The sequence below is a fragment of the Pteropus vampyrus genome, unplaced genomic scaffold (assembly GCF_000151845.1).
Source record: "Pteropus vampyrus isolate Shadow unplaced genomic scaffold, Pvam_2.0 Scaffold95, whole genome shotgun sequence".
NCBI classification, from domain to species: domain Eukaryota; kingdom Metazoa; phylum Chordata; class Mammalia; order Chiroptera; family Pteropodidae; genus Pteropus; species Pteropus vampyrus.
Window position 1 is genome coordinate 1,786,555 of NW_011888876.1, and position 10,602 is coordinate 1,797,156.

At 56.2% G+C, this 10,602-nt stretch overlaps 1 protein-coding gene across 2 annotated transcripts in view; it reads left to right on the forward strand.

Moving 5' to 3' along the window:
• Positions 1-2,580, forward strand: part of AK1 (adenylate kinase 1) — a 9,563-nt gene extending 6,983 nt beyond the window's left edge. For both annotated transcript variants that reach the window (XM_011364241.2, XM_011364242.2), the window contains exons 6-7: positions 1,080-1,271; positions 1,501-2,580. In XM_011364241.2, coding sequence (XP_011362543.1) covers positions 1,080-1,271; positions 1,501-1,569 — 261 coding nt within the window. In that variant the 3' untranslated portion in view covers positions 1,570-2,580. The remainder of the gene's footprint in view (positions 1-1,079; positions 1,272-1,500) is intronic.
• Positions 2,581-10,602: the final 8,022 nt, after the last annotated feature.

The window sequence follows — 10,602 nt, forward strand, 5'->3', positions numbered from 1 at the left end:
TGCCTAGGAGGCAGGGATCAGCAAGGGTGTGGGGGGCTCAGGGAGGGCTGCTTGGCAGAGGGGGTCCTTCCAGGCCTTGCAGGGAGGACCAGGCATCCCAATAGGCCGAGGGCAGGGCCAGACCCTTGTCCCGACTCCCTACCCTGAGGGGCTAGGGCCATCTTTAGGCTTCCATAGCGTTGAGCCTTGTCCAGAGGTGTTATACCGTATTTCTTGACCTCTAAGTGGCTGCAAGACCTCAAAAAAATGTCTGCCCTGATCTGGCCTCGGTTTCCCTATCTGTGAAATGGAGGTCAGCCAGGCTTCCTTCAGACTAGGAGGCCCTGACCTAGCCCTGAGGCACGTCCTGGCCTGGCCCATGTGCACCCGCTGTGACATCACCTCCAACCCTCCGGGCCACGGAAATGGGCTTAATAAAAGTCCCTATACCCCCTCGGGCTGTTGTGGGTGCTGGTGTGGGTGCCAGCTCGGCATAGGGCCCAGCATCTGGTCTTTTTGACTCAGGACACCAGGGGGCACCATGTCCTCACCAAAGAGAGATGGGTCGGCCTTACTTCTTGTCCTTCCCCCTCTTCCTGGTGATGAAACCCTCGCTCCAGGGACAGTGACATCGTTCAGAACTTCCCAGAGCGCAGCCTCACCGCTTCACTGAGCCCTGGTTCCTTGACCGTTGAGTACTAACCCAGCTCCGCTGCTGTCACATCTGAAGGGGCGCCCTTGGTGTTGAGAGATAGAGCCCCCGGCATGAGCAAAGGCCTGGCGTAGGGAGAGGTTGATGAGAGCCAACCTAGACGACAGAGAGTTGGCGTGGCTGCAGCGAGGCGGGCACAGGAGTGAGAAGCACCAGCTGAGGTGGGCGGCGGGCCAGGGCCCAACCCTGCCGGCCCCCGGAGGGTGAGAAGGAGTGCGGGCTTTGTCCTGAGGGCACCGGTTTTACGAAGGTCCATCAATCAGGCTGCCTCGCGGAAGGGCTCGAAGGTCTGAATGGATCTCAAGCGGGGCCCTAGGAGTGAGAAGATGGGGAGGAGATGGCCACAGGGACAGGCGGGGGGCCCCGGTGACGAGTGCCCCACCTGCAGATCGGACAGCCCACGCTGCTGCTGTATGTGGACGCAGGCCCCGAGACCATGACCAAGCGGCTCCTGAAGCGGGGAGAGACCAGCGGGCGCGTGGACGACAACGAGGAGACCATCAAGAAGCGGCTGGACACCTACTACAAGGCCACAGAACCTGTCATTGCCTTCTATGAGAAACGTGGCATCGTGCGTAAGGTGCGCCCCCTGCAGGCCAAGGGAGTCCTCGGCAGCCCGGGTTTTTACCGGGCCCGGCCTCAGATTGCTGTGACCTTGGGCCAGCCCTCCCCACTGGTTTGATGAGGGACTGCTGTCCACTGTGGCTTGACTCGGGAGCCATGCCTGGCCTCTGGAGGAGGGACCAGCCTTGGCGGGGCCCACCCAGCCCTCCTCAGCCTCTCTGTGCTCATGGCTCGTCTCCCTGCAGGTCAATGCTGAAGGCTCCGTGGACAGTGTCTTCTCCCAGGTCTGCACCCACCTAGACGCCCTCAAGTAGCAGCGCCGGAGCCCCTTCCCCAGCTCAGAGCCCCACCCCACCCCTGTCCTGACTCAAGAGCCCTGGCCTGAGCTCAGCGCCTCCGCCCTGCCCGCTGGAGCACAGACAGAGGAAGCCACTTTATCCTGTTTTCATGGACAGCTGAGCACTAAAGGAATTTCCGAGGACATTCGGTTTTACTCCTTTTTCTTTGCTTCCATCGGGGTTGATTCATGTGGGGTGGCCGCCCTGGCCTCGAGCCCCTCACCCTCCCCATTCCTCCTCAGGTCCCTCAGCCCACCTTGGCCGGCCGCCCCTCCCCAGTAGAAGGTCCCCTTCCTCACACAGGGCGTGCCAAGCTCAGGCTGGGCCAGGCCTGGGGAGCCAGGGTCCTTGCTTTCTGGGACTCGTGGTCAGACAGAGCTGGGCCCTGGCCTGGATTCCTCTGCATCCTTGCTGTGTGGCCTTGGCCCTGACCCCTCCTGTCTCTGAGCCCGTTTTCTGTGCCTAACCTCCTCTGGGGACTGAGCCATAGCAGGCAACAAGGTCATGGGCAGCGTGGGGCTCCCTGGTGGTGGGGGCAGCACACGTCGGCCAGCCAGATGGGCAGGAAATTGGCCACCTTGGTACAAGAAGCCCCGAGGGTCTGAAAAGGACATCAAGAGTGAATGGGGGAAGGGGTCAAGGTCAGGAGAGCCTCCCCGAGGAGGTGAAACCTGAAAGTCTTCCCACCATGTGGCCCTGGACAGGTCACAACCTGTCTTTCCTAAGGCCATTTCAAAATTTAAATTAGGCTCAGTGCCCAGCCCCCCAGGTCAGGAAGAGAACTCGCTAAACAGAGTGCGTAGGCTGTCAGGTACCGAGGCCCGTGGGAGCCAGAGACCAGAGCAGCCTTGGGGATGCGCCAGGCTGGGGTGCTCTGGGGAGGCCCCAGAATCCCCTGGGGAGAACCATCTCTTCTTTTCTGTTCTGTCACTCTTTGACCTTGTCACGGAGAAAGGCTCCGTTTGGTGCTCACGTGTCCTAAACACCCATCCCAGCCCCAGCTGGCTCTCTTTAAAGCCAAGACAGGCCTGAGCGGGCCACACCTGGCTGGAACAGAACCCCATGTGGGCTGATTGTGCCTGTCATGTGTCCCTTCTATTTATAGCAAGTGTTGCTGCTTTTCCATTTACATTAGTTATTTAAACTTTCCTTTCAAATAAATATATTTAAGTTCTAAAAAGTGAGTCTATTGAAAGAAAAACATGAAAATAAAGAGATGCTAATACGGGGGAGAGAAGAGGAGGCCGGCGTCATGGGGGAGAGCCATCCGGTCTGGGTGGGGTGCGGGGTGAAGGCTCCCTCCGCTGGGCTCTGTTTTCCATGCCGACTGGGGTGTGCCAGGAAGCGCTAACTCGCTCTGTGACTTACCACCTGGGGGTGTCCATGTCACATCTGTCAAAGTGGTCTGACACACACACACACACACACACACACACACTCACACACACACACACACACACACACACTCACATTCGCACTCACATGCCCCTTCTGTCTTGGGGTTGCGTGAGGATCCGCAAAACACGTCAAAGACGATAAGGAGCTAGAGAAATCCACCTGACAGAATCATCATCATTATCTTTATTTTGTTATCACAGTTTCATGAATTCAAGTGCAGCCCAGTTTACGAAAACTAAGCTAATCCAAACTATTCACCGGAGAATCATTTTATTCACTTAAAAAAAAAAACAAAAAAGCAAACCTTGAAAACTTGAAAAAAAAGCAAAAAAATTTTAAAAGCTCAGTAACTGCCACCTTATCCTTGTCCCCACAAACCTTTCTTTGAGGATTTCCTTCGTGCCTGTTTGTCCTTCAGCAGCACTTTTTGGGTCACCTGCCATGCTCACGGGACCGAGGCTCATAAGCCCTGTGCCCACTGTGATGTGGCTCTTGGCAGGAGGAGGGGACACATGTTCATAAAATTCCATCAGACCTACTCACGTGAGACCACTGGGCAGCTCAGTGCAGAGAGCTCAGAGGGGCCCCTAGGGGCCGTTGGTTCCCTCAGCTGGAGCTCTGGCGTGGGGCCTTGAAGATACCTAGGAGTTCCTGAGACAGAGCATGGAAAGGCAGAGGAACAGCCGTGCAGAGCTGCAGAGGTAGAGAGGACCAGTTGAGTGTGGAGAGGGCTGAGGCCTTGGCAGGGGCTGGAATGCGGGCTAGTGGGGATGCTAGAGACAAGCCTGGTGGGTGATGGGAGCCGGGTTTGCAGGGCCTTGAATGCCGACCCAGGTATCTAGTCTTCCTCCTAAGGGCAATGGGAAGCTCAGAGAGTTTTGTTTTTAATGAAAAAATTCAAACAAACTGAAAATTGGAGGAAATAATGTGGTGAACACCCACATACCCATCACCAACATTTAGTAATTGTTAACATTTTTCCATACTTCCTTCATCGTTGTTTTACTGTTGCCAAACTATTTTAAAATAAATTACAGATATGAGAAAACTTCACCCCAAAAGTGTGACTTCGGTACGACTCTCTAATAAGGACATTTTCCTATATAACCACAACTCAGAGTTTCGATGACACTAAATCAACACTAATATCAATGGATAATAATCAGTCTACATGCAATTGTCGCTAATTGTCCCTCAAAAGTGCCTTTGTTCAAACCAGGAGGCAATCCAGGACGACGCTGCATTAGTTGTGATGTCTATCAAGCTTCTTTACCCTTGAATGCCTTCCCCTTTTTCTTATGACATTGGCCTGTGAAGGGACAGATTGTCCTGCAGAAAATTCCTCCTTCTAGATTTGTCCGTTGCTTCCTCGTGGTGGTGTTTGACTTCTTCCTCCATCCCCTGAATTTCTTGTAAACTGAAAGTTAGATGTAAAGGCTTCAGAGATTCAGGTTAAGCCTTTGGGACAAGAATACCTACTAGACAAGGCTCACGAAATGTTTTAAAACTGGGCAGGATGGTCAAATCCGCAGCGCTTCCAGCTTTAAGTGCCTGCCAGCCTCCCCAGGGTCTTGTTGAAAAGCTGATTCTGATTCAGCAGGTCTGGTGTGGGCCATCAGGCCCAGCTGCAGGTCGTCGGCCCACACGTCAGGCAGCTCAGAGTCTGCCCTGCGGAGGTGAGACCCTGGGAGAGCTGGGAAGGAAGAGGCACCCCCAAAGCCAGCGTGTGCTCACCCTCTACTGGTGGGCCGAGAGTGGGCGTGGTGTCGGATCTGGGACAGCAGATGCTGGCATACTCTTCGTGTCTCTAGGGGCACCGCAGGAAATGGCTCGTCCCAAGGTGCTGGGACACCCCAACCAGCCAGAGGAAAGGTACAGCGTCCCTGTAACCTCAGGGTCTCAGAGAAGGAGCGCTCCCAGGTAGGCCCTCTGGGGTGGTGGCCTCGAATGCCCCCACTGGACTTCGCCCCTAAGTCTTGGCCTCGGGGGCCCTAAGGGGCTGACCGGAGGCGCTGAAGTGGGAGAGGAAGGAAGCAGGGAGCAGAGGAGGCCAAGGCTGTCGCCTCCCAGCCGCGAGAGGGGCCTGGCGGCTCCGTGCTGGGGGGGCTTCGGAGGGGTGGGGGCCAGGGCCCTACTGGACCTGCTCAGCTTCAAGCACAGGGCTTCCATGCTGGGGAAACAGACCCAGAGAGGTTGTGTGGCTTGCCTCAGGTCACGCAGCGAGGCCGGGGGGCAGGGCTCAGCCTGCGCCTGCCTCTCCTGCGTCTGCCCTCCTCCTGGGGTTCTGAGGCAGGGTGTCCTGCCTGTGTTGCCCACCATGCTGGGTGAGTGAGTCTCTCTCCTCTTTGGGCCTCAGTTTCCCTTTCTATGCACTCGGAGCCCTTACAACTCAGAGGTTCTAGACTCCTGGCCCAGCGGAATCTCCTGTCTCCTCGGTAGTGTTCATGGGTCCTTCAGACCTTGGGAAATGGGTTTCATCAGGAAGGTGAACACGGCCCAGGAGGCAGCAGGTACCAGGAACATTCCTCGGGGAAAGAGAGGGACGGTTTGAGGGACTTTACTCTTCTAGAAGAGTCTGGAGGGACCACTGACCCTGTGACTTCCCTGTACCCTTGGGGAGTCATCTCCCCTCTTCAGAGACCCCGTCCCTAGGCTCAGAATGCCCCCGACACCCACACCCTGGGGACGCAGAATGATGACCTAAGAAACTGAGCTGTGTCGCCCAGCGGTTAAGTCCATAAGCATAAGTGCTTATCAAAGGCCTGCCAAGGCCAGGCTCCATTCTAAGTGGCGGGGCCTTTACCTCATGGAACTTCTATTCTAGAGACGGAGACAGACAAAACAAACAATGCAGAGTGTGTGAGAGGATGAGGTGTGCCCTGGGGGCCACTTGTGGTACAGAGAGAGGGCTGTTGTAAACACGATGGTCAGGGAAGCCCTCGCTGAGTGTGTGACATTTGATCTGTGACTTAAAGGATGAGGAGGAGCAAGCCCTGTAGTTATCTAAGGGGGTAGTATTTCAGGGCAAAGGAACAGCAAGTGCAAAGGCCCTGAGGTGGACACGCGCTTCACACACTCGAGGAAAAGCGAGGAGGCTGCGTGGCTGCAGCGGCGTGAGCGAGGGGGTAAGAGGAGAGAGTGAGGATGGCGGTGCAGCGGGGGTGGGGTGGGGGGCTCCGCTGCCATGCGGGAGGCCCTGGCTTTGACACTGAGTGAGATGGTCACTCCCGGAGGACACTGAGCAACCTGACTTTGCTTAACGGGCCCCGTTTATGGTGTGCAGAGTGGGCCAGGGGCAAGTTCGGAGGCAGGGAGAGCTCGGTACTGCAGTATTCTAGGAGGTGCTGGTGGTCACCAGGGCGGTCGCAGTGGGGTGGTGGGAACCATACAAGCAATGGGAATGCGGGGGAGCCGCCGACAGGACTAGCCGGTAAGCTGGATGAGGGGTGTGAGAGTCAAGGTCAACCTCGAGGCTTGAGCAACGAGAGGAGAGAGAGCTGTCACGGTCTGAGGTGGAGGGTCTGAGGCAGGAGCAGTTGGCAGAGAAGCGATGGAGCCCAGTTTTGGATGCGGGAAGTCTGAGCTGCTTCTTCAACATCCGGGAGCCTGGAGAGAGTTCTGGCTGGAGCTTTGTATCTGTAATATATGAAGTTGAGAGCCACCAGTGTGTAAATGGTATTTAAAGCTGTTTGCCTGAATGAGGACACTCAGAACAGCACTTCTCAAATTTTAATGCGTACATCAGTGCCCTGGGGGTCTTGATAAAGTGCAAATTCTAAGTCACAGGTCTGGGGCAGGGCCCGAGGGAAGAGCACACTTCAAGGACCAGGATCTAGGGTCTTATATTGTACAGCCAAGACCCACTGGTGGGTAACGAAATCAGCAGAGGGGCTTGTGATCAGTATTTGAAAGAAAATGGAACAGGATGGATGCCCATCACAGGGGTATATGTTGGTTCACAAAACCTTTGTTTCAGTTATTTGAGCCTGAATCCTGGGGTTTGTGCTGGTACATGACGTTGTCATGGTCACAAAGGTTTGAGAAAACCTGACTTGGGAGTGAGGACAAACAGAGAAGGGAAGAGGCCCAGGAGCCAAGTGTGAGAGGATGAGGAGGAACCAGTGAGGAGGCTGATAAGGCGACCAGGGAGGTGGGAGGAAAACCAAGACGGAATGTTCTAGAAGCCAAAGGGGGAAAGAGGCCCTGATTTGAATTATCCTCTGCTTTTCCCCAGTCCTGTGTGCCGTGCATGTCTGAGCCTCAGTTTCCTGAATTGGGAAGGGGAGCTATGACAATCTCAGCTCGTCAAAGTGGCTGTGAGGTGGCACCTGGCACAGGGCTGGGCAAGCAAGCGGGTGAGCGACGGAGTGACTCCGATTCTGGTCCTGGGCTGTGAGCTCCTCCAGCCCAGCAGCCTGCCCTCCCACTCCCATGGTGCAGATGAAGAAACTGAGACCCAAACTATAGAAAGATCTCGCCTGAGGCCACTGGGGCAGGGCCCAAATACACCGACCCCCAAATACACCGACCCCCAAATACACCGACCCCCAAATACACTGAGCCCCGGTCAGGTGTGCTCTTTTCTCTGCACTCACTTTCCCCCTTGCTGCGTGGGTCTGGCTTTGCTGTTTTCAACAGCCTCTGGCTCCGGGCCTGCGCTGGAGACGGACAGCCGCCTTGGGGGGTCCCCGGGGGCCGCCTAAAATTCCTCCGGTGGCTAGCGGCCAGGGTGGACGTGCTCTGTCCCTTCCTGCAGTTCTGGCCTTCCTGGCCAGCCAGGAGGAGGAAGGATCAAATTTGTACACCTGCCCACTGTGGGGTCCAGGCACAGGGGCCTGGCCATCGGCCACATGTCTCTTTGGCGTGTGGATAGGCGGCACCTGAAAACATCTCTGTCAGTCGGATCCCCAGCAGGAAACAGATGGCACGCTCCACTGGGATCAGGAGAGTTTAATAAAGGGTCTGTTTACACAGGTGTGGGCAGGGTGTAGGGAAACCGCAAGGGACAGTGCTGAGCCCCAGGGCTGGCAGCAGCAGGGGCCATGACCGCCCTCGGCCTGAAGGGTCGTCTGGAGAGGGCCAGGTCGGGGCTGCGGCCTTCAGTGGAGGGAGGCCCCTAACTGGCAGTGACTCTATAGGGAAGGAGCTGAAGGAATGACCGCCCCCCTTCCTCTCTGATCTGTGCAGGGCTGGGGAGGGGGTGGGAGAGGTAGCTGTGTCCATCGGAAGGAACAGTATATCTGGGGGGATATTGAAGACAATTACCCCAAGGTCTGTCCCCAGCTGTGAGATCATATGACCATCAAGCTTCCCAGGGACAGGTGACCAAGGCCCAGGACTGGCCTCTTCCACCGGGGAACAAAAGCAAGACCTACCTCTCTGTGTCTCAGTTTCCCTATGTTTTCATGATTTCTGCCCCTACCTTACCTTCCAGAGCACTTCGTGCTTTCAATAAATAGATCTCAAGGGTCAAAGGGGACACAGCAGTATAGCGGCATCAAAGTCCCTGCCCTCGAGGGGCTTCTAGTTGAGTGGAGAGACACACAGCACGACCCCACATAGGCCAGGGGTGGAGGGGAGGCCCGGGTGCTGTGGGAGATTCCGGGTGACCTCTTTTCCACTTCTGGGGACCCCGATCTCTTCCTCCATGGGGTCTCTGGGGGCAGGTCCAGGTCCTCCTGTGGCTCCTGTAGGTTTTCTCTCCCTAGAGGCTTCCTGCAAGTTCTTCCTCATGTCCATCCACCTGCAGCCTCTCCTGTTTTCTAGAGACTCGATGGGCCTTGTTAGAAGCGTGGATGTGGATGCATGCAGAGCGTGGAGGAAAGTGGGAGGGAGGGAGGTTGGGGGCGAGCCTCCTATGCGGTCCCTGTTATGGCCCCGACATCACTTTGGAAAACAATTCCCCTCGCCCTGTGACACCCGCAGCCCTGGTGACAACTTTCCTCACCACGGCAAGCTCAGGTAGTGGCAGCAGGGAAGGAGGTAAGCACAGAGCCAGACAACCCTGAGGTCTTCACTTTCCAGCCTGGAGGTCCCTCACTTTTCAGGGAGCCTTGGGTTCCTCCTCTGTAAGTGGTTTAATGTCACCGGCCTCCAGGGGTGGCTGTGAGGATCCAGAGCTGATAAGGTGAACGCCTAGGGTGGGGCCTGGTACACAGGGAGAGTTCAGCCCTTGGGGCTGGATTAACTGTTCCTGGTTGGGGGCCTGGGGAAACCTCGCAGTCACCCCTATTGTCCCCGACTGAGGCCACACTTTGCCTCATGGTGCCCACCTCCTCATCTCTGCACGCACAGGAAAAGGCAGAGGACCTGCCACTTTCAAGTGGCCCCCTCTGCTCTGCCTCAGCCTTCCCAGCCTGAGGGACATGGATGGGTCTCCCGCAAACCCACACCCATGCCTGGCCAGTTACAGAGCCACACCCGCCCTTCCCGCCCGCCCGTGTCAGCTCCTGCAGAGACAAACGCACTGCGTGCTCTGCTCCCTCCAGAGGCACCAAGGCCTCCCACTTTCTCCTCTCTCCCTGGGCCTCCATCTCTCCATCTGGGGCCCAGAACAAGGGTAAAGAGAAGGACCCCCTGGTTCCATCCCCTCTGTATGTCTCGCCAGCACACGCCAAGATTTGTCTTTACAAAGCCCAGCTCTGCCAGCACCTTCTGCTCCAGAACCTTCCATGACTCCCTATGGCCTTTAAGATAAAGTCCTGGCATTCAAGGCCCCCTCCCAAAGCAGGGCCAGAGTCTGCCTCTCCAGACTTACTGTCCCCACCATACCCTGCTCGTTCCGCGGTGGTCCGACCACTTCCTGCCTCTGAGCCTTTGCTCAGGCCGGTCCCTTGTCACATATGTCTTCCTCATCTCTTTCTTCTACTCCACTCCCATTCGCCCAGTCTTTTAAAGGCGGAGCCTAAATGCCACCTCCTCCAGGCAGCCCGGGCTTCCTCCTCTGAGCTCCCATGGGCCTGAGTGCTACCCATGACTAGCACCATGGCGGGCACATTGTCGGCGCTTGCTGTTTGCAGGATGAACAAGGGACATTTCTGGGATTGTCTCTTAGGCTCAGGGAACACTGATGGGGAGCACTCCCCATGTGCCAGGTGCGGAGCTCAGCGCTGTAGTGCCTCGATCCCTGGAAATCTCGCAACGTGCTGGCAAGGAAGGCACCGTTGTGCCCACTTCACAAACAGGGTAACTGAGTGTCGGAACTTGTTCGAGGTCACATAGCTCAGAGCGAGCAAGGCAGGGTCTTGAACCCAGGGTTATCTGACTTCAGAAATGTCATTAAATTGTGTGTCCCCCTTTCATTGGGGGCTATCTTTTGTCCCTGAAGAATTTTCCACCCATGGAGTGGATAGATACAAAATGTGTGGCTCTGGGAGGGTCCCCTGTCCTCTCTGGTCCCTGAGACCTCGGCCCCAGCTGCCATACTGTGCCATTTTGGGAGTGTTCCTTCCCTGTCCTGGACCTCAGTTTCCCTGCCTGAAAAACAAGGGGATGGCAGCCCGTGTCATGCTATGTGAGCCAGCGTTGGTCCCCGATGAGATCTGTTCAAATCCCAAGTCTACTATCTTCTTAAGCCAATTAGCTTACTTTATTAGGTCTCTGTTTTTTCAT